The sequence below is a fragment of the Saccoglossus kowalevskii genome, chromosome 1 (genome assembly GCF_978046115.1).
Source record: "Saccoglossus kowalevskii chromosome 1, keSacKowa6.1, whole genome shotgun sequence".
NCBI lineage: Eukaryota > Metazoa > Hemichordata > Enteropneusta > Harrimaniidae > Saccoglossus > Saccoglossus kowalevskii.
The window spans coordinates 11,710,113-11,734,886 of record NC_140641.1 but is presented as its reverse complement, the minus strand read 5'-3'; the positions used below and the strand labels follow the sequence as shown (position 1 = coordinate 11,734,886).

The following is a 24,774-nucleotide window of genomic DNA, read 5'->3' as shown; positions in this document are numbered from 1 at the left end:
ATAGTTTTAATAAATAATATTATATTTTGATATTGAATTTTTAACTGACGTTATTTGTAACTTTGTTACTATATCTTTCTATCTCCTAAATATGCAGCCCGCCAAAATAGCCTAGTTTCTCTGTTCAGAAAAATGGCGTCACCAACGGATGACAAGTTCAAATTACCATGGCTCATTTAAATATGTTTTTAATAATAATTTGGATATTGACTCAGAAAAAGAAAATTACAATAAATGTTAATGAGGGTTCGACCTCACTACATTGTTATAGAACGCCCGTAGAAAGCAAAGCTATAAAAACAGCAGATCCGATCGATAACACCATATGAGGGGGTAGTTTATGCGGAAGCCGACAAATTTCAGATTCTATCGGGGATATGAATCCGTCCATGTTTCGTGGGAATTCCAAGTGAAAATGAACATGCCGGAAAACAGTTCCCGAAAATCTCTGGTCAGTACATCCAGTTACTTTGTAAGATCTGTTTGCAGTTCTGTAGTTCTTGAATGCTGTCTGTATATGATCGTCTGCACAGTTTATTTTAACCATGGAGGTAGAAACAGCGCGGCGGTAATTAAGTATCAAAAAAAAAAATTCTCATATTTCGTTATATACATATATGGATACTTAAATTTAATGACATATGCTTGCATTACATTACCAAACTGTATTAATTATATAGTTTCTATTATTTTGAGCAAGAGTAAGGTCCTGTACCGGGACATAGTCCTTCCACCCCTATAGACGTCCTTCCACCCCATAGACGTCCATGATGTATTGACACGAATAGGCTGCCATGCAGGCCCCTGTGGTTCCGTTGGACTTTTTGCACTGTCCGTGACACAGTTACAGGCAACAGGCAAACGTGTTTAATCAGTGATACATTTTGTTTTGAAAGATTTGTGGAATTATGTAAATGTAAGTTTAGAATGCCCTTGCTTCCACGGATAACAACTAGCTATTAGTAAAATAATAATCAATATTTAACAGTGCCACCACCAACAAAGATCTATTGGGCACGCTTCAACTTCCAGACTTCTTGTACACAAACATTATTTATGGTATTCTTAGAGGACGATCGCACACCAAATAACCAAATCCTTTTAGCGTAAAATATGGTACATACCGGTAATTTTTATGTGCTGGTTTTTTTCATATACATACTAAAAAAGTTTGCTTGATCGAGCCTATTTTTCAAGTTATCACACTCTGACACCGGGATACAAAAATGGTTCAAAATCAGAATCACTAAGGGAGAGGCTTGGCTGTTAGCAATCATTGGCTGCGGAACTGCAACGATATATTGATTTTTATCGCCGACAACATTATTTTCCCCCGTACATTGAGCTAAGTTTAAATATGTACAGAACGGCAGCTATTCATCTAGGGACAGCGATACATCATGAAGAGTGACCACACAGCAGAGATTATAGGAATTTCTGGGTTATACAGCAAACACTCAATATTGAGTCTAGATTAGTGAATTATATTTTTAAAATAATTTAAGACGGTTTGTACTATAAATGGCAAAGTACACTATAATGCGTAAAAGAGCATGGTTCACATAAACAGTGGTATGAACATTGAACAAAAAATTGCTGGGCGCGTGTTCTATATGGCGAACACTGATTGGTCGGCTTGAGTCATGTCATACATACCCTGTCTATTTACCAGTATTATGAATAGCGAGGTTGCTGAACATGACATGTCACGATACTCAGTTTCAAATTCCCTGCTATGCAATTGGGTTGGAGTGACGTTAACACAGAGGTTGGAGTGGGAGTACAGCCAATATTTGGTGTGGTTGTGGTGGGGGTACAGCCAGGATTTGGTGTGGTTTGGTTGAGGGTACAGCCAGTATTTGGTGTAGTTGGGTGGGGGTACAGCCAGTATTTGGTGTAGTTGGGTTGAGGGTACAGCCAGTATTTGGTGTAGTTTGGTTGTGGTACAGCTAGTATTTGGTGTAGTTTGGTTGAGGTACAGCCAGTATTTGGTGTAGCTGGGTTGAGGTACAGTCAGTATTTGGTGTAGTTGGGTGGGGTAGGTGGAGGTACAGCCAGTATTTGGTGTGGTTGGGATGGGTGTACAGCCAGTATTTGGTGTAGTTAGGTGGGGGTACAGCCAGTATTTGGTGTGGTTGGGTGGGGTACAGCCACTATTTGGTGTAGCCGGGTTGTGGGTACAGCCAGTATTTTGTGTAGTTTGGTTGTGGTACAGCTAGTATTTTGTGTAGTTTGGTTGAGGTACAGCCAGTATTTGGTGTAGCTGGGTTGAGGTACAGTCAGTATTTGGTGTAGTTGGGTGGGGTAGGTGGAGGTACAGCCAGTATTTGGTGTGGTTGGGATGGGTGTACAGCCAGTATTTGGTGTAGTTAGGTGGGGGTACAGCCAGTATTTGGTGTGGTTGGGTGGGGTACAGCCACTATTTGGTGTAGCCGGGTTGTGGGTACAGCCAGTATTTGGTGTAGTTTGGTTGTGGTACAGCTAGTATTTGGTGTAGTTTGGTTGAGGTACAGCCAGTATTTGGTGTAGCTGGGTTGAGGTACAGTCAGTATTTGGTGTAGTTGGGTGGGGTAGGTGGAGGTACAGCCAGTATTTGGTGTGGTTTTGATGGGGGTACAGCCAGTATTTGGTGTAGTTTGGTTGAGATACAGCTAGTATTTGGTGTAGTTTGGTTGAGGTACAGCCAGTATTTGGTGTAGTTGGGTTGTGGTACAGCCAGTATTTGGTGTAGCTGGGTTGAAGTCAGTATTTGGTGTAGTTTGGTTGAGGTACAGCCAGTATTTGGTGTAGCTGGGTTGAGGGTACAGCCAGTATTTGGTGTAGTTTGGTTGAGGTGCAGCTAGTATTTGGTGTAGTTTGGTTGAGGTACAGCCAGTATTTGGTGTAGTTGGGTTGTGGTACAGCCAGTATTTGGTGTAGCTGGGTTGAAGTCAGTATTTGGTGTAGCTGGGTTGAGGTACAGCCAGTATTTGGTGTAGTTTGGTTGAGGTACAGCCAGTATTTGGTGTAGTTGGGTTGTGGTACAGCTAGTATTTGGTGTGGTTTGGTTGAAGTACAGCCAGTATTTGGTGTAGTTTGATTTAGGTACAGCCAGTATTTGGTGTTGCTGGGGTGGAAGTACAGCCAGTATTTGGTGTTGCTGGGTTGAGGGTACAGCCAGTATTTGGTGTAGTTGGGTGGGGGTACAGCCAGTATTTGGTGTGGTTGGGTGGGGGTACAGCCAGTATTTGGTGTAGCTAGGTTGAAGTCAGTATTTGGTGTAGCTGGGTTGAGGTACAGCCAGTATTTGGTGTAGTTTGGTTGAGGTACAGCCAGTATTTGGTGTAGTTGGGTTGTGGTACAGCTAGTATTTGGTGTGGTTTGGTTGAAGTACAGCCATTATTTGGTGTAGTTTGATTGAGGTACAGCCAGTATTTGGTGTTGCTGGGGTGGAAGTACAGCCAGTATTTGGTGTTGCTGGGTTGAGGGTACAGCCAGTATTTGGTGTAGTTGGGTTGAGGTACAGCCAGTACTTGGTGTGGTTTGGTTGAGGTACAGCCAGTACTTGGTGTGGTTTGGTTGAGGTACAGCCAGTATTTGGTGTACTTTAGTTAGGTGAGGATACAGCCAGTATTTGGAAAGAAAAATGGGGTTGCAGCAAACGACTCTGCTACAATGGCACACGATGCTTTTGTTTACTGGCTGTCAATCATCTTTGACCTTTAATCTGCTTGCTAAGAATAACATCACTACTACCCGGTAGTGTTTCATCATAAAGGTCAAGTCAACATTGTTTTTTTTAGACCAGACTCTCATCAATCACGGTGAAAGTTATTATTCAGCAAGTTCTGGCGGTTGGAATGTCTCACTATATGGATATCGCGGTGGGCTTGAAATGGGCCATTCCAGTTTATATCTGCACCCCCCTGTTGATGAGTTTGTGTGTTTAGTTCATACAGGGTATAATTTCCATGGGTGTATAAGTCATACAAAGTTGTATTTCCAAATCACCATTCACCATACAGTAAGTATTGTAAGTAAATGATAAAATATGCCAATCGTATTGCAAATTCCACAAATACTCTACTTCAAGAAGCATACTATGTCAATAAAATTATTAAAAGTAAATGGTTTAAAAAACTTGATCTGATATTAAAAAATATTAACCATTCTTATCTTTTAAATGAAACAAATATTATCTCATTATCAAAATTAAAAACAATTGATGAGAAATTAAAAGAAGAGTTTACAACTGAGTGGAAAAATGAAATAAATAATGACAATAGGAAAAAATCAAATTCTAAAAATAAACTAAGAACCTACAAACTTTTTAAAACCAAAATAGAACAAGAAAACTACTTAACAATTATGAAAAACAGTGAACTTCGCAAATCCTTAACAAAATTTAGACTTGGCAACCACTGTCTGAAAATTAAAACAGGCCGGCATACAGGATTGGATTTTAAAGACAGAGTCTGCAATATGTGCGACAATGACCATGTTGAAGATGAACAACATTTTGTCACAAATTGTCCTCATTACAATGAAATAAGATTAAAACTTTACATTGCAGCTAATAAACGTATACCAAATTTTGACAAATTTAGTAATGAAAATAAATTCATATCATTACTAAGTGACGAGAAAATGTCTATTCCTTTAGCGCAATATTTAAAAAACTGTTTTAATACAAGACAGCAGCACCTACATAAACTAAGCCAGTAATACATTCCTTGTATTCAAATTATTATCTTTTTCTTTTTTTTTTTATGCCTTTTTGTTCCCTTACTTTTTATGTGGTTATTTTTCTTTTACTAATATCTGATTTGTAACCCTTTTCATCCCCTCCGGGGGATGTTGTGTGTTAATAAATAAAATAAATAATGGAAATCCAAAACTATAGTTCCTACGTATGGTGTTCATGAGTTCCTTTGTGCCACCATACAGAGTAGGATTTCCAAATATAACTCTCATCATATGCTAATTTACCAAGTTCAAAATTTTATATTTGATAATGGAAATCCAAACTAGTCCTGATTCACGGTGTTGATGAGCTCATTCGTGCCACCATACAGAGCAGGATTTCCAAATATAACCCTCGTCATATGATGCCAATTTTCCAATTTTTTCAAACTCCAACTGCGGTAAAGGGGAGGGACATCGTATTAGTCACAGAATTAGCATTTTAAAACAAGCGGCCTGTCAGCTGAGATAGCTCTGCTGTTAGCAATACACATTTCAATTGAAGAACTGAAGATACATGTATCATTAGAAAATGAACAATATGTATAGTATCAAAGCAATCAGACTTGCTGTTTTCAACAAGACCTCTCTCAGATTTGTTCATTTCATGATGATATCTTCAATTCTCTAATTTTGGTGAATATTTTTGTCATTTTTGGTAAAAAGTGATATTTTCGACTTCTTGTTAAAAACCGCAAGTCCAATTGCTTTGATATTGCATATATAGGTACTACATGTGGACCTCTCTCAGATTTGTTCATTTCATGATGATACCTTCAATTCTCTAATTTTGGTGAATATTTTTGTCATTTTTTGTAAAAAGTGATATTTCCAACTTCTTGTTAAAAACCGCTAGTCCAATTGCTTTGATATTGCATATATAGGTACTACATGTGGACCTCTCTCAGATTTGTTCATTTTGTAATGATATCTTCTATTCTCTAATATGGGTGAATATTTTTGTCATTTTTGGTAAAAAGTAATATTTTCAACTTCTTGTTAAAAACCACAAGTCCAATTCCTTTGATATTACATATATAGGTACTACATGTGGACCTCTCTCAGATTTGTTCATTTTGTAATGATATCTTCTATTCTCTAATATGGGTGAATATTTTTGTCATTTTTGGTAAAAAGTAATATTTTCAACTTCTTGTTAAAAACCACAAGTCCAATTCCTTTGATATTACATATATAGGTACTACATGTGGACCTCTCTCAGATTTGTTCATTTTGTAATGATATCTTTAATTCTCTAATTTTGGTGAATATTTTTGTCATTTTTGGTAAAAAGTGATATTTTTTTCTTGTTAAAAACCACAATCATTTATGGTGAAAAATGATATTTTTGAATTCTTGTTGAAAACAGCAAGTCCCATTGCATTGATACTATCCATATTGTTCATTTTCTAATGATATCTTCTGTTCTTTAATTGAAATTTCAGTAATAAATATTTCATACTGGCCAAATTGTGTTACCATATGCAATCAGAATTCCAAGTTTTTTTAGTCATACAGTGTTGGAAATCCAACCTCATCAACCGGTATGTGGCGAGATAAATTAGGCCACATTTAATTTAGTAGCCATAACTGCCTGGATTTCTAGGAAAAAATTTTCCATACACGTCTGGATTTCCAGATTCTGTTTCTCCATATACAGTTGGAATTCCGGGGTATTTTCCCCATCATACAGTGCTGGAAATCCGACCTCATCAACAGGGGGGTGCAGATATAAACTGGAATGGCCCAATAGAACAAATTTTTTTTTTTCCAATGACAAGAATAATTTTCATGACAGAAATGCAAGGTAGCTGTTATGAAAGATGGTAAAAAAGTTGGAAGTCTTCGGCGTGACATTGGAAAATTGCTGGCCCCAGTTATGGATTCGCAAGCTGCTACCAACTATTTTATGAAACCAAAACAATGTGATTTCAAATACGCTCCTGGGTATGAGTTGCTACAATATTGCAAAATTGGTTTCATTGTTGATGACGCTAAAGCCGAACAAGTGTGTCTCTGTAAGATTTGCTTGTACCGGAAGTCAACTGTTAATACAACAAACAAAAAATAGGTTTTAAGACCCCCCTGGGCGTATGACCTCAATTTGTTTGTTTTTCAAATCGGATTAAAAATGGCCATTTTGTTTCAATAAATACAGTTCTAGAGCCATATCTCTGATATTCATTGACTGTTTTTTTGTTTTTTTTTAAATTTTATATATTCATTATACATCATGTCATAAATACATGTATACAGATGTATTGGCCAATTTGTTTTAATCAATGCTTTTCAAGAGCAATTTTTCCCAATATGGACAAGTACTCGTTTGACGATCAGATACTAGATGACTGAATGTCAAACACCATAATCAAACAGCAGCTTCATGATCCATATCTCTGACATGTTTATGTTCTAACTATATTACTATAAACAAAATTATATATCTTAAATTGGATAACTAACTGGAACTGTGCCATGCATGGTTTGTTTTCTTTAAATATTACCACATAAAGATGACCAAATCTTACCAAAATATTGTTTTAGACACAATTGTATGGGCAAAGTGACCCTACACAAAGCTAATGAAATGTGTTGTGAAAACAAGTAGTTGACATTTTGTTGAAATCTGTCTCACGATGGGAACCGTAGAAAATTGTGATGTATAACTAACACTTTTATTGGAAATAACTCATCAAATCTTCAGTGAAAGGCTTAGCTCCCCAAGATGGCAACGTATTTGACATTTTGCCCAGGACCCCTAATAAAGTTTTCATCTTGTATTGTAATCCCTGAGGTTGGCTTGACAAAACTGGATTTCAAAAGATGGCGCCCTCTGGAGACCCGGGTGCAACCCTGCGGCCATCTTTTTCTGCTTGCATGTGATTTATTATACAATGTCGATATATAACATTATATGATTCAATGTCCACATTTCAGCGATGGCTTTTACAGATTGACACTAAAGACGCAGGAAATGATTTATTAAAAATAAAAATGAGAGAAAAAAGATTGATTGTAAGCCTTGAACAACAATATCCTTTCATAAGAGCGATATACTAATGTAAAAGTGACAGCCATCAATTTCTGCATGGCTAAACAGGATGAATTATTGGTGATAATAATCTTTGTCAATCACGATAAATGTTTTCATTGTGTACATTGAAAACATAGAATGGCTTAAAGCAGGGGGGGGGGTTGTCAGCTTCGCATGTGGCATTGCGTTTTTAGCGTGCATTGTTGTCATCCCTGGAACTCAATTCCCGAGCATGCGCATGTGACAAATTCACCGATTTAACCGGTGAATTATTTCTGGCTTACAATTACAGTTTCAAATGGTGATGGTCAACTGTCAAGGAATGTTGTCATAATCCAATCCAATCCAAATGCATCGTGTCAATACACCTAAGGTATGAATGAAATACATCACATACAAGTGTTGAAATTTATAAACAATGTATTTTTAATGTTGCATGAGTCTTATATTGAACACAATATACATCAAAACAACCATTGGTTTGACAATATATTTTACTCCCCAATTTTGCCTTATTATTAACAATTATCTAACTAATTTTCATTGCATGAGTTCAATTATTTTTTTTTTTCCCATTTGTAAACTGATTATATAAATAGACAATGATGTATCGGTTCCTCAAAAGCATGTGTGTGGTTAGTTGTGCTGGCACACAGAAGCCATGTGTGTGTTAATCTGCGTGTTTGTTCTGAGGGCATGCAGATACATTTTGTACCATGCAGGACAAGTGTGCATGTAATACTGACTCTTTTATTACTATAAATAAAATCCATTAACCTTGCAGTAAAACTGGTTTTCAGTGTGGATTCTTTGGAGATGTTCATGTAATGAATTAAGCGGGAAGCTAGGTCCAGGTTCAAAGTTGTCAGGGTCAGTATTCAATCTGTCATTCAGTATACTTAAGGTAGAGATGCAGTTTACCTGACAGGTATTTTATGTAGTTAATTAGGAAACCAAGATGACCTCCCTTGTCCACAAAACTATATATTTTCATAAAGCTTATTGTATGAATTTTAAAATTTTGTTAGTATTTTTTTCATGGACACTGTAGTTTGAAATATGCACAAAAATGTGCTTTTTTGGTCAAAAATGATTTAAAAAAAATTAGCTTCTAAACCATGCTTCTGTTTCCTGTCAAAATTTGGTTTTATGTGTACATCTGTTTACTATGAAGAAAGTGCTGTCTTGAAAACTGTCTACCAGTTGTCAATTTTGCAGGACAGCAGCTCAAATTTCACTACTTCAAGTTTATGCATAAATTAACACCCAGGCTAGTTGTCTGTACGATTGTTGTAATACTGTTCAAATTTCAAAACAAAAGGTCAAAGCGTCTAGGAGCTATTTTTAGCCCCCACCGGATCTGCGATCCGGGTGGGGAGAAATTAAATTGGGTCGTGTCTGTGCAATGTGTGTGCACATTTTCATGTTACCAGCTTTTTCTCACACATGTGTGATCCAATTCAGTTCAGAGTTGGTACAGAGACAGAAATTGATGGTGCTATGGTGCACATCAAGTTATTTTTTTGATTCTTCAAAGTTTCACTGTGTTTTTCCTTGATTTTTAACATTTTTCCTTCAAAATCCGACTTTTCCCGAAATTACCCGAGTTTAATCCGAGTTTTGATGACGCTTACGCAGTTCTCCTCTCGGTGGAAATCAGTCAATTTTGTGAGGATATTGTATCCCGGAATTGTATCTTTATTTGCGCAACGCTTCTATGGACAAAATTGTGTCTCGTCAATTTCAAAGGTAAGAAACTGTGCTTGTTATGGTATTTATACACTTTGTATTATCGTTTGTGTCTCGGGTTTGGTGATCGTGAGAAACTATTGCTAACCTGTCGAGAGTTTCGCCAGAAAAACTGCCTTTTTATTATGGTTGTAGGAACTGATTATGTATTGTGTAAATTGAAAGTTTACCTCGTGACTTAAGAGTTTTGCAGTGCTCTCACCGGGATTCAAACGTCGTGGTGGTGTCGGCGCAATGCTGCTCTGAGATGCTTGCCAGACTCTGCCTCGCTCAAAATCATTATCGCCATGCTTGATTTCCGCAACATTTACATTTGTTTATGATTTCCACAGCTATTGTTCTATGAGATGTGCCCTCGCTGTTCATAAACAGCCATAAACAAGTTTAGTTGGGTCGGCATGTACTCATTGAAAGTGTTGGTTTATTTACGTAATCCACTGATCACGCAATAGGCGAAGTTAAAAATATGTCGCTACTCAGGAGAGCTTGCCCACAACGCTAAATGTCCCAATATAAACGTACCGGTACGTTTATTTTTTCCACAGAAAAATTCCACCCGGCACATTTTTATTTGGGACGGTACGTTTATTTATTTTTCTAAATCCGATTAAAAAAATCATGCCTTTTTCCCCATGAGAAACGAAGTCAAAAGATCGCACTAAAACATCGGTAAATCTGGTCTTTCGTGTTGCTTTCACCATGAGGTCGCTGAACTGTCATATTTAATGCTTTATGGTAATTTGAGCACATGGGCACCATCCAGCATTTTGATTGGTTGATTAGCGACATGACCTATCTGGTCAATAAACACGCGTCGTGGGCATGGATAACATGGCGGATATTGTCTCATCGAGTGTTAACATGTAACCGAAAACATTTGCTTAAGATAAAACGAGGTTGAATTTTACTTGCATTTCATAACAATTCAACGAATTTATTTTTTGTACGTTAATATAATCACTACTGAGTACTAATCAACAATTACAACACTTCGAAAACAAGTAAGCTACCGTACCGTGATCATTTTCTACCAACAAAAAAATAATGCATAATAAATATAGTGAATATTTTTTGTTGTCATGTGAACAGTTTTTTTGATTGACTGTAATTTTCCAACATTTCATGACGTCTAATTGGGACCAAACGACTACAAATAGACCCAGGAAAGTATATATTTTTGGAATCGCCAGACTTCAAGCTTTTCAAAGGTGTGTTTGTCATGCCCGTATCTGCATTCTACGGTGCGTTACTTAATCAAAAGTGAAAAATTACTTTTTTTGTAAAAAAAATAATTACGCATTTATGCTGGTGATAATAAGTTTTGTTTTCACTTTTCCTAGTTGTTCAATAGTCTGGTAAATTGAATGTGTCTGATCAGTTTTATTCAAGCAACGCGTTTTGAAAAATAGTGTCCTGAATTTTAATTTCTGTTTTAGTTGCATTGACCCCAACTCAAACCACAACACATTGGTAAATAATCGATGAAATAGTTTGTCTGGACACATTCAAGTTCCTCTCACTATCACCTTAAATCTGTGAAAATTTTGTGTTAATCCGACGACAATAAGTATACGTTATTTTTTGTTAAAGACCTTGTATTTTGAAAAACATAAACTCCTAGAAAACGTCCATGAAGTAGCAGCAAAGATTTTCAAGCTTGTTTATCGGCACAATCAATTTGTTTTTCCATCAAGGTCTGTTTTAACATGTGTAGGGGCATCCAAATGTGTAAGGCTATTGGAAACCAAAAAAATAAAGGAATGGGATAGCTATAATTGGATAAAATCGGCAGATGAAAACACCAAAATCAATGATTTTTTTTCAGTGGCTGTGTGACCTTGTGTTTGACAGATTCATATGCAAATGACTAATCTGTAAAATAAACAGGGGCGGAGACAAACTACTCAAATGTTTGGAAACATCATTGTGTGTCAGATAGCTACTGATAACACATCCTTACATTGATTTGTCTTGAGTTTATCTTTGGAACTTATAGGCACACAGATTAAACCTGTGTTGTTGATTTTGGAAAACACTACTGAGGCTGCCTTGCTTCCATTCAGAAAATCAACATTTTAACCAGCTTACATGACATTCTATGGTATGTTGACTTTATCAGATGAAAGTTTATAGTGCATTTCATCAATTAATAAATAAATGTGAAAATCATAATTTTCAACACAAATAATAGTCTCGCTACCTTAAACGATTATACGGCATCTTGTCGCCAGCCACGAATGTCACACTAGACGAACTTGATCGATACTGCCGACCATTCCATGCATTTTTTATCGACGCACGACGACACGCAAATCGAGAAAAGTATTGTCCTTGCAACAATTTCGCGCAATACGTCACCACTATACAGTGACTGATTTAATTTTTATTCAACATTAAAACAAACTACAGTGAGTTGTTCTATGGTCGTATAAAAATAAAATAAACTACATTAAGATACAGTAAAGTTAACCAACTAAACAGAATGCTAAATAAAGCTACATGTAAATAATATTACAAACACATATAGAATCACAATAAACTTGTACGATCACATTAGAGTCATAACTATGGAAAGAATATTTTTATATTTGGTGGAGCTGCTCATATATCATCTGCATACATTTTTGTATGTATTGTGCAGTTTCCCAGCCAGTCAGACTCGAGTAGTGATTGGTTTGCTACTTCATTACATCTTGCAGCCTTTCAAACAGTATATTGCTAGACATGCATCAATTGTTGTCCATGTATATTCCTAATTGCTCAGTGAAAACTTGCAATTTCTTTCTGGCTGGTATAAATATATTAAGTAATATGTTTTCGTACTGAAAAGACAGTACACAAATATCTTTTTTAATTAAATTTAACAGCTAATGGGAGCATATATGCTACAACCTCTGCTTACTTTTGACTAAATGTTTTTTTGTTTTTTTCAGGTGCAGAGCCAGAATTTTTTTCTCGGAAAGCAAAGCCACTGAAACTGCATATATTACAAAAGCATACTATTCGCTGCATGTCTGACAATTGTATAAAGTTTTGCAGGTCGTCTTTTTTTTTTTTGAGAAGTGCTGTCAACCAAAGCATAAATATGTGTTTCTCTGTACATAAAAGTTCAATTTCACACGATTTGTTATTATTAATGTATGATAATAAAAACTTGATAATATTTTTCTGGATTCTTGCACTTTATTTGTATCATTGTCATATGAGAAGTACTCTTGTTCTTATTTAGAGATATTGAAACTAATTCAGGGCCACAAACTACATGTAGATCTGTACATGAAGTACATGGGAAGTAAAGTTGTTGACACAGGTAATGTACACCAAGGATTGTCATTCATGACCTGTTTGATTGGATAAAGTTTTACGACTTGGAGGCCATTTTTTCCCTCAAAAATCTAAAAAAAACAAGCTTTTTCTAGCTGTTAACAGCTTTTTCTCATATGTGTGTCATCCAGTTTTGTTCAAAGTTGGTACAGGGACAGGTAATAATTGTTTACAAGTGCACATCGCATTATATGTTTAACAAGTTATAAATTGTCTCAGAAAAGCCAAATGAATATATTTTTACCCCACCCCCTAAAATTGTAACACATCAATTCTGAACATTTAATAACAGAATTTTAATACAGCTCGTAATGAATTAATTCACTCTGACACAAACTAAGTTCAATATAAGTTTTTAAATTTTTTTCTGAGCGGGGGCTATGACATGACATGTCATGTCTTGTTTTTTAAAGTTCTGGGATGTGCACTAAAAAGAAGCTGAGATAGTTGCTAATTTGCATAACCATTCACTCAGTAAGAAGTTTGCTAATGCTCATAATTAAAATGGCTGAAACAGTTCCAAATTTAAATGTATTATCGTTTTGATAAAATGTAAATATAGTGCATATCATGGAGATCCCATCATTTCTTTTTTTCACCATATTTCTTTTTGATTATTTATGTACAGCCTTGCTAAATCTTGCTAAGCATTCAAACGAGAGAATGTTTGCACCTGTTATCTACATTTTAAAATCGTTTTTTGAGTATGTTCCACTATTCACAATTCTACAAAATTTTAACAGTCTATAGCCCAGACTGTTTGGATAATAAAAAGCAAAAAAAAAAATTCACTGGCTTAATATTACCCCAATGGATCATTGGCTGTGAAAGATTTGTATTTTTTTTCCGATTTGTGGAAATCTGAAAAACACATTTTACAATTTGTCTCTTTATTATCACTTGTGCGCCAGCTGACTGTGGCTACATATCTTCTCCAATAGATAGCGTCTTCCCACAACAATAATTATATTGCCACTTTCTTAAAAATCCATGTTGAAAAGTAAATGCATTGTATGCAAGGCGAGGAACAAGTGTTATGTTTTGTAAAAGCACTGCACCTAATAATAATCCACCCTAGACGTAATATTTTATTTCATCTCAATAGTATTGGTTGTCAAAACTTAAAATAAATTAATCACAACGTCAGTGGCATCAATGTTGCTTTCTCACCCGACACAAGCCACAACGTGAACCTGTACCATGGACTGTAACACAAACCCAATAAAAAAATAATCCAAAATAACATACTAATACCTAATTAATTCTGGTTTCATCGATGTGTAAACAAAATTATCATTTTTAAGTTGAAAGTTGAATAATAATAGTCCAGCGGGTCTGAATTTTAGCGTTCAATTGCCAAAATCCTGAACCTACCGGGTATATGATGTTACTAACTGGGAAAAAAATAAATTTCACAAAACCGACTTTTTTTCGATTCTAAATATCTTGTACATTATCTTCGGTAATTACTCAAAAAATAAAATCCAACGGCTTTAATGGAAGCATAATCTGTGACGAGGTATCATCGCTTAATTAAACATTTTCATGACCGAGTGTACAAAAAGACATTAGGAAAAATAAGTGAAACAAATCCAACCATTAGAGTTTTCATTATTTCACTGCTAAAATCTTGATATATTTTTTTTATGATCAACAAATTACCCCATTTGTAAAGACACTACACACCAGATTAAAAGTAAGACAATTTATTAAAACTAGTCAGCTATAAAGAAATAAAATACATGCGTTAACATAACTACTAATGGAAAGATTACAAAATACACACTAAAAAATTGGGCAAGGGGTCACCCTTCAAAACTCCCACTAGTGAGCATTGGGCAAAGGTGTTCATAAATTGCCATGCCATACAAAGGAAAAGCCAGAAAGTGGGCGTTCGTTCTTGTAATGGGGGACAGGATGAAGTCCTTTGCCCAATAGTGGGGTGAATAATGATCAGAAGGTCAGGTAAGATGGAGGAGATAAGATGGGGATGGTTGGTGGGTTAGCCGACAAGAACATTCAAGCAAACGAGTTGCATCAAAGAATGAATTACCCGATTCATGAATGGGCTAAAACAAAGGAGAGACGCTATGCAAGATAGCACTGATTGGCTAATATAATTACATTGATTGGCTAAAAAAAGAGCCCTGTGAATGGTCAAAATTAATGCAAACTGATTGGTTAACTCAGAAAGGTGTGAATCCTAGAATTGCATCAAGCTCAGGAGCTATGTCTTTACAAACCAGGTCTGTGCCAACACAAACCAAAAATTATTTTTATCAAGATGCATTATCCATCAAAATTCTTGAAAAGTGTTCAACAATCCATCTTGCTTTTTTATTTAAACTATTGAGTCAACTTTTGCCATTATTCACAAAATAAATCACACATAATTTTTTTTGCAAAATGTTTATTATTACCTGTAGCAAATAGAAAATTGGTCCAAAATGATTAAAAAAAATACATAAAAATAAACAAATGTTGGACTATTATTTTGGTGGGAAAAAGGTACTAGAAAGTGTCATTTCTGTCAATAAAATGTAATCACCAGACATATTTTTTGCATGTAACTGAAAAATTTATTGTGCATCATAAAAATGCTGGTGTATGAATTGTTTTGTCATTACAGAAGATGGCAGAGATAAAGTATGAGTCGTTACCACAGGGAAAAAGACCAATTTTATCATGGAATGCTGTGGTGTACTCAGCAACTTCTTTGGGTTCCACAATGATGAACTCTGTTTTCCAGTTCTACTATGTCAAGTTGTTCTTGAACCAGTACAAGATTACAGAGGATTGGTTCAACATAGTTCAGACAATCTATATGATTTGGAATGCAGTTAATGACCCCTTGTTTGGTTACTTTCAAGACAATTCCAAAATGGCAATGTTTCAAGAGAGACGCTTGTCAATATTATATGGAGCGCCACTTTTTGCACTTTGTTTCCTGTTGCCATGGTTTCCATGGGCTGGGTATGAAGAGTCACCAAATTGGGTGGTTGGATTGCATCTTCTTACAAGTCTCTGCTTTTACGATGCACTCTATACGTTTGTTCTTTTGGCCCAGTGTGCAATCTTTTCCGAAATGTCCAAACAACATGATGCAAGACTTCAGCTAATTAGATATGCCCAGTGTGCTTCTTTGATTGGTTCCAGCACAGTGCTTTGGGCAGAGTTGTTTTCGGACAGTTTACATAATTTCCATATGTTTCAGTGTTACTGTATCTGTGTAGCTTGTCTGAGCTGGATGTTTATGCGTTACACTGGAATCCACGCAACTACTAACTATAAAATCCAGGGTGAAAGCAATTCCCCAAATGCGAGAATCCAAGACACAGAAAATAGTATATGGAAATTGTCAAAGCAAATAATATCTGAAAAAAACTTTTTGATGTTTGTTACAATGAATTTTTGTCAAGTTTTCCATCTTGCTTTTGGAAGTAATTTTCTTGCCATGTTTGGTGATGCCCTGATCCCGTCAGAAGATCTGACGCCATTGTTACGACAGTTTCTATATGGATCATCATTCATTGTTCCCCAGGTAAGAATAACTGTGCAGATTCTTTATTTACTTTGCATGTATCATCAAAGATGAAAGGGAAAGATATATTAAGAAAAAAATGTCTGTCGTTATTGTCATTGTCGTCGTTGTTGTTGTCGTCATCAATGTTAATAATTGTTAATGTGTGCACAATAACTTCACTAATTCTATTCCAAACTTTATAAAACTTGGTCATCTAATTCATCAGTATAAAATCTTCCCTTAGTGTGAACGACAGATGTCCTGTGTGAAAATATGCAAAAAATTGAGAAAGTCATAGTCAAAATCTGATAAAAAATATTTTTGACTGTTTCTACTTGACTGATTACTATACACATTCAAAGGTCACTGTTCCCAGTGGGAGTATGCATTGCTGGATGTGTTCAATGAAGTAAATCATTTATTATGGTTATCATTGGTAATGTATCTCCCAAATCCCTTGGGAATACTAGACTGGGTTTCAATGCAAACATAGAATACATAAAGTATCTTAACAGAAAACAAGATGTCAGATAATCGATATAAACACTCCTTTGTATAACCCTTTGGATGCCAAACTTTGGATCAAGATCTGAAGCCAATAGAAAATTATGTCTGTTTAGTCCAAAGTTATCAACAAAATAAAATAATGCCCTATCTGTGTTCAAATTTACAATATGGGCTCACAATTTTTGAGCATGTGATGTTTTTGTTTTTTTTATCTGATGCACCTCAGTTGAATGCAGGTTGACATACATTAATGTATTTTTCTATACATGTATACCTGAATTAATACATTTTTTTCTTGAAAAAGTATACCAAAATGTCATTCACACTTGGTCCAGACCTCACAGACCATGAATAATAATTTCCTTGTAAAGAGATATTTTGACCCCAATATGTGCCATGAATTATACCCCTTACATATATTCTGTCCCCAATATGTGCTATGAATGAATAAAACAGTGCATACAACTACAATTTTTCATCATGTTCAGCCAACTAGAAATTATGTCCTTAAAATAATTAAACAAATTAGGCACCAATATTTTTGTAAGATATTTACATCAATCAAGGTCTTTTGGTAGATAGCTTTCCTACTGCTGTTTCAATCCTAAAACTTGTTTGTATTCAAATTTAATTATGAAAATGCATATCCATATTGAAAACAAACTATGATAAATGAAATATTATATAACAAAGGGCAAGGTCACCAGAGTTAAACTATGTTTTTCTGAGTGAAAGTGAGAAATAAAATAAAATAAAATAAATTTGTTTAATTTGAAACAGTGACAGTGACAGTGACAGTGACTTTGTTGATCGAAGCTTATCATATGTCCATCGTTGACTGACTTTTTAAACTTCTTCTTGAAAACTACAAGTCTGATTGCTTTGATACTTGGCGTATATGTACCTTGGGTAGGCTTCTCTTAGATTTGTTCATTTCGTGATTATTTCTTTAATATTTTTGTCATTTTTGGTAAAAAGTGATATTTTTGACTTCTTGTTGAAAACCGCATGTCCGATTGATTTGGTTATTATACGTAGAGGTACATGCACTATATGTGGAATTCTCTTAGATTTGTTGATTTTGTGATGATATCTTCAAATCCCTTATTTTGATGAATATTTTGTCATTTTTAGCAAAAAGTGATAAGTTTGTTTACTTTGATATTATACATATTTATACATTGAGTGGACTTGATCTCAGATTTGTTTATTTTGTGATGATATCTTCAATTCCCTAATTGAAATGTACATTGCTATCAGCGGAGCTCTCAGCTGAGAGGTTGCTTGTTATATCTTATAGCATTAACTCATGTTATATACAATATTGAGGGTGCAACGACTGAATAAAAATTGTGAACTCCAACCCAACTGGCCAATAGAAACCACGATTCTGCTATTTATGTTCAAAGATTGTGAACTCCAACCCAACTGGCCAAAATGATCCATGATTCTCAGATTTATGTTCAAAAATTGTGAACTTCAACCAAACTGGCCTTTATGAATCATAATTCGCAGACTTATGTCCAAAAATTGTGAACTCCAACCCAACTGGCCAATAGAAACCATGATTCTGGTATTTATGTTCAAAAATTGTTAACTCCAACCCAACTGGCCAAAATTAACCATGATTCTCAGAAATGAAATTGAATATATTGTGGATTTTTTATCTGTCCTGTATCCCAAGTTGATACTGCAGTATAACACATATCATCCCGAGTCTCATAGTATATGGGATAGCAAATCCTCTGTCAAAATCCAGAGACAAATTGTCATGAATTTAGTAAAATATCATTCTAATACCAAATGTCACAGTGACTTTGTGGAATTTATACCCCATGAACATTAAAAAGTGAATACATCACACAAATGTCCAATGGTGAACATTTTACGAATCACAGTACCTTGTATAAATTAGTTGGGCTTTGGAGCTGAGAGAGCACTTATTGGAAATCGCCTTAGCATATAGAGGAAGTCTGTATTAGAAAGGCACCTCGGCAATCTTTTTGGGCTTTCAGGCAATTGTGTTCTCTGCCTCTGTGAACTTCAAGCCCTGAAATTGTTGTTTTGTCTTACAGCTACTAGTAATATTACTTGGCAGTAAACTTGTGGAACGGTTTGGTTCGTATAAAGTCATATTGATGTCTTTTTATATAAAAGTGATTTCTGGTATCCTAATGTTCAGTCTTGGGAGATCCCATACATGGCTGCTTGCAGTATTTTTTCTCATGGATGTGTAAGTACTTGAATTTAACTATTGTGGATTGCAACTCAATGTATATTATTTGTGGTAAGGAACAACTAAGCTTAGGGAGTGCACTGAAAATGATTAATCATTGAACACAAAGGAGATTTACAAATCCAAGAACACGAAACACAAAAAGAATTCACATATTAAACAATGCAATTAAGTCACAAATACTTGCATCTATACATAACATTGTCAAATCAGTAAGAGAATAAAATTTTGTATCCTTTTATTTCCTGTGTACAGGAGCCTGCCAAATGCCACGTTCAGCTTTTTCAACTTATCGCTGACTGATATCATCGACGATGACGTGGTACGATTTCAACGAAGGTAGGTTTATCAAATTTTCTGGAATAGAAGAATGTTTCCTTTGCTCTCAGTATTAAATGAAAGACGTATTGTACTCTTTGTGACAAAAAAATAATCTTGGGTAATCTTGTTACACTGTTCAAGAGAGTCTCAACAACTAGCTCAAAGTACTGTTTCCAGAGTGTTTTTGGCTTTTGGGTCCATCAGTAATGGTTACCGGTACCAGACAATGAAAATACCTGGATATTTGCTCCCAGCTTTTATCTTTGATTGTCAAAGTCAATATTTATTACCTTTTCCAAAATAAAGCCACTCAAAAACAAAACAATCATGACTTTTTGTCAATGAGATATTATACATGTTCATTTGGTTCAAATTTAGCCAATAAATGATAGAAAAATACGTAAAATAAAAAATAAAAATGTTGCAGCAAATGTCAAAGCAGTAAAATGATAGTCATACTTATTGCTGTGAACATGTAACAGTATCATGTCTGTCTGACAGTGGTGGGAATATTGTGTATTAATTAGTAGGATAGAGTACAACATGACTGACATTGTATAGTAGCTTAATGTCTTGCAATCCATCTTCCTTGTCCAGCCTAACTTTCTCGTTTGACATTTTATGTCACTGCGCAGCTTTCAATATCATTTCTCAGATCAGATTTTTAGTCCCCGTTTGGACGCAGTCTGAAAACAGGGACTTATGGATTGACCTCTGTGTGTCTGCACGTGTGTATATCTTAGACATGCCTGCACCAATTACATTCAAACTTCACACATACATCATACATAATATTATACATATGCACACAATTTCTTTCACGATCTTATTCTATATGGCCGCCATTTTTGTACTGGAAATCAAGCATTTCTTGGCTGTTTACAGATGGATTTTGTTCAAACTTGGTATATACATTAGACATTATGGGACCTTGATGCAAATCATTTTGTTTTCAGATAAGATTAACAATGGCCGACTGGCGGCCATTTTGTTTTAATGAATGTGGTTCTAGTGTCATATCTCTGACTTGCTTTGACTGATTATGTTCAAATTTTATATATTCATTATACATTATGTCATAGATATGTACACAGATATATTAGTTTGATGATTATATTCAAGATGGCCGAATGGTGGCCATTTTTGTGCTAAAAAATCATCAAATATCAAACATTTCTGGCATTTCTGGATGGATTTCTTTCAAACTTGGTACATACATTAGACATTACAGGTTTCCTGATGCATGTCATTTTATTTTTCAGATTGGATTCAAACAGACTGACTGGCGGTCATTTTATTTAAATGAATGGGCTTCTAGAGCCATATCTCTGACTTGCTTTGACTGATTATGTTCAAATTTTTAATATTCATTATACATAATGTCATAGATATACATGTATATTGGTTTGACGATTCTATTCAAAGTGGCCAAATGGTGGGCATTTTTGTCTTAAAAAAATCATCAATTATTAAGCATTTCTGGATGGATTTCTTTCAAACTTGGTACATATATTAGATATTACAGGTTCCTGATGCACGTCTTTTTATTTTTCAGATCGGATTCAAAATGGCTGACTGGTGGTCATTTTGTTTTAATGAATGGGCTTCTAGAGCCATATCTCGGACATGCTTTGACTGATTATGTTCAAATTTTATATATTCATTATACATCATGTTATAGATGTATACATGTATTCAAAATGGCTGATTTTGTTTTAATTAATGCTGTTCCAGAGCAATATCTCTCAATATGGTCAAGTACTTGTTTGACAATCAGATATAAATGTCAATCATTTTAATGTTAAACAATCATCATAATCATATTCCTGACATGGTTATATTTCAGCTATATTACTATAAACAAAACTATATATCTTAAATTCGATAACTAACAAGGTCTGTGCCATGCATGGCTTGTTCTTTATATTTGTTATTAAAAAAAACAAAAATAGCAATTCATTTTAAGTTTGAATAAAGATTCATATTGCACACATGCTCTAGTACTGTGGATGACTTTAGTTTCAGTGGATTTTATTTTTCCTGATTTACATCTTCAGTGAAAATAAATTAGTCAACAGAGTTAGGATTTTAGGATTTTTAAGACCAAGATGGTCGCAAGGTCAGTCAGATACTTGATAACATCCCAAAACAAAATTTCAGATCACTATTCCTGTAATACTGTTGTTTCTTCCTTATAACTTTAGATCACCACTGTCTTCTATGATGTTTGGTACCAATGCGTTGTTTACAAAACCAGCCCAATCTGTCGCTCCTATGTTGGTAGTCAGTATACTCAATCGTCATGGATACCAGTCAGCTATATCTCATGGACACATAGAAGACAATCCTGAATTGCTTGATGCAATATTTCTATTGGTCTGTGCAGTGCCCACTGTACTAGGAGTGTGTCAGTTGTTGGCATGGTTACAGTATACACTACGAAGCAGCCATCTTGTAACACCAAAATATATTGAAACTTAAACAGGAAATGTTTTGTACACTCTATTTTGTGTGTTACAGGTGGTTTTATTTCAGTACCTTAATTATTATAACATTTACCGTTTTCTAGGTTTATTGAATGTCATTCCAATAATGACCCTGATAAACTACAACGCACAAAGTATGAATATCTTTTATTATAATTTCAAACAGATTGCATGTGAAATATTTTATGGACTGAAATGTTGAGTGAGGTGAGACCATCAATACAGGAACGGATATTTTCACTCTCCCTGTTTTAAAGCCTTCAGTCTGGAATCCAGTTTTTGAAGCAATATCTTTAGTGCAGAATTTCTTGTTGATTTCTGGTTTGGCAATATTAAATAATAACTATTTTCAACATTCAAAACAAATTTTAAATTCTTTTGGTCTTTTTTGTGCGATTATTTATAAAATATGCTTCAATGTACGTGTAATAGTAAAATAAAATAAACGTTGGAAAAGTAGAACTCGGCTGACCTCAAAGCACCTTGGGCCGTGAATATGTTTTACACCTAGCTAGCGGCATCGTAGGCTAATTGGCTGACAATACAGCTGTGTTGCCTCTAAATAAGATAATAATCTACTGGTATCTAGAAAACAATATTTCCTACAACACATCTGTATTTTTATTGCTGACTTGGTGTATGAAACATTTTCGCATGTTATGTTATTGTCATCCATGATGTGTAATTTTTATTTTTTTGGCTAAATTATTCAGCATTATGTGTGGTAAAGATGCTTCCCATCACCAGTGAAATCATCAAATTATTTGTGATTTGTCAGAGTGCATCTCTATTGTCTGTGAATAGTGAAAAATAAATACAGATCCAAACTCTGATTTATTTGTGAACAGCGTGTCAGATAATTGAATCTTCTAAACTCGTCTATATATTAGATAGGAATTTAATGTTCAACAAAAACACGTGTCCTGCTGAAAGCCTTCAAGGATGGCCGCAATGAATGGAAAAGAAATGTATGTGTTAAAAACATATTGTAGACTGATATGAATTGCTATGTAAATAGTAAAATGATCTCAGGAAAATATATTGAAACAATTATGAATTGCCTGGTTAATTTTGTGTGATCTGTGAAAAGCCACTTTTATTCTCTGTGACCTGTCATCATGACACCCCCTCCTGCTACTATAAATTATTATTATATTAAAACCATTTCTCAACAGCTGTTATTAAAGATAATACCTACCTACTTATATTAGAAATTGCCATATTTGTAAATGCGATATAATGATTGTTTTATTTAGAAAATAAATGTGACATATATAATTGTCTGAATTTATGTAGATTGTGAGGAGTGTAAAATTAAACGTTTTAATGATTGCTAACCACGTCAGACTGCAGATGATCATTTTGACTTTCCATTTGATATAAGTGTTCAAATCTCTTTTGTTAATGCTTTGAAGAGTGTTCAAAAACATGTTGATTCACAACGATTGCTTCTGTTTCAAATTATTGCGAGCCACATTAACAGATTTTTTCTGTAAGACTTAAAATATTCACACTCCTGTGTGGGTTCTGGTTTCTGTGTGACCAAACTATTTTGTCATTTCCTTTGAAATTTTCAGGAACAATTGTTCCGGTCTTGTACACTCAAAGTGCGTCGTATGGATTTATTGTTTCTAGAAGAAAAAAAGTAACCTCATTGACAATCGGCAATAGCGTTATGGGTCTATTTAAAAGTGTGAAACTTTTAGAAGGCATTGTGAAAAAACTTTTGTCAAACTGCCATTCGATAAACCTAAGCGTTAGGAAGCTAAATAGTTTTAAACACAATTTAGCCAAAAACGAACATTTTCAACCCATTTTTGATACTGCTAGCAACCACAAAAAATGCACCATACTGTTAAAAAGCTGGCAAAATAAGCTTTCATATGGTATATAACATGACAATATTAACGTATTTGCCAGTAGCATAATTTATTGTTTAAAACTCTTATGAATATACTGCAGCGTCACCTTAACGTGACTTTAATGCACATGACTCGCACTGTACAAATGAGTGTTACGAGAGATTGTTACTTACAAGTTCATATAAGGTACACAAATGACACCTTTAAATAAATTATTTAAACAATTATGCACAAAGTACATTAAAGAAACGTAATTTAATCAATACAGTTCAAAATAATGGTAAGTAATTGCTGAATAAACATGTATTAAAAAAGGTGCAGTTTAATTGACCATTTTCCGTTCACTGCGAGAATCACGCATTATGCGTGAAATCGAATGTAAAAACAGGACAAACAAAGGTCATAGTGTCATAGTGGCGTCAAACATCGTGTGGGATTCGACAAACTCGAAAATATTTTGGGGGGCATTTCCTGCTGTACACATTTGATGATAGGCAATTTCGATTAATTAAGGGTATTCGGAAGCAATATTCCTCTGTCGAAGATGGGTCGGTCGATGTGAGCTACGAAATTAAGAAATTCAAGTTCAAAATCAAATCGTTCGATTTTTGTGGTAGACGTTCAACGCGCGTCTTTCATGCATCTCGCATTCTAGTTTTTCACTTTGCACCACTATACTACTACTTTTCACTACTATTCACTCTAGTTTCAAACTAGAGTGCATATTAGTAAAAAAGTGGTTCAAAGAGTGAAATTGGAGTGCAAAGTGTGAAACGAGAGTGCAACATAGTGGAAAAGTGGTGCAAAGTATATGTAATGGTATAATGGTGCAAAATGTGAAACTAGAGTGCATAGTAGTGGAAAACTAGTGCAAAGTTTCACACTTTGCACTATTCCACTATTTTAAACTATAGTTTCACACATAACACCACTATTTTACACTCTTGTTTTACATGTTGCACCACTATTCCGCTACTCTACACTTCAGTATCACATTTTGCACAACTATT

At 34.9% G+C, this 24,774-nt stretch overlaps 1 protein-coding gene and 1 long non-coding RNA gene across 2 annotated transcripts; both read left to right on the top strand.

The window, feature by feature from the left end:
- Nucleotides 1–325: 325 nt before the first annotated feature.
- On the top strand, nt 326–23,193 carry LOC100376329 (solute carrier family 68 member 1-like). Its single transcript, XM_085498731.1, has 6 exons — nt 326–451; nt 8,049–8,129; nt 15,459–16,370; nt 18,935–19,092; nt 19,351–19,434; nt 21,621–23,193. Exons 2-6 carry the CDS (start codon nt 8,106–8,108, stop codon nt 21,895–21,897), a joined length of 1,455 nt encoding a protein of 484 aa, XP_085354857.1. The 5' UTR covers nt 326–451; nt 8,049–8,105; the 3' UTR covers nt 21,898–23,193.
- LOC146750360 (uncharacterized) lies at nt 9,410–12,668 on the top strand. The gene is made up of 2 exons (XR_014929688.1): nt 9,410–9,505; nt 12,439–12,668. It is a non-coding gene; the product is annotated as an uncharacterized LOC146750360 (long non-coding RNA).
- Nucleotides 23,194–24,774: the final 1,581 nt, after the last annotated feature.

What these genes read in the sequence shown, in the direction of transcription:
- LOC100376329 (XM_085498731.1), top strand. Translation starts at nt 8,106, where the DNA reads ATGCATCGTGTCAATACACCTAAG. An exon ending in CATCATTCATTGTTCCCCAG is followed by an intron (nt 16,371 to 18,934) that starts GTAAGAATAACT and finishes TTTGTCTTACAG; the next exon opens with CTACTAGTAATATTACTTGG. An exon ending in GTATTTTTTCTCATGGATGT is followed by an intron (nt 19,093 to 19,350) that starts GTAAGTACTTGA and finishes TCCTGTGTACAG; the next exon opens with GAGCCTGCCAAATGCCACGT.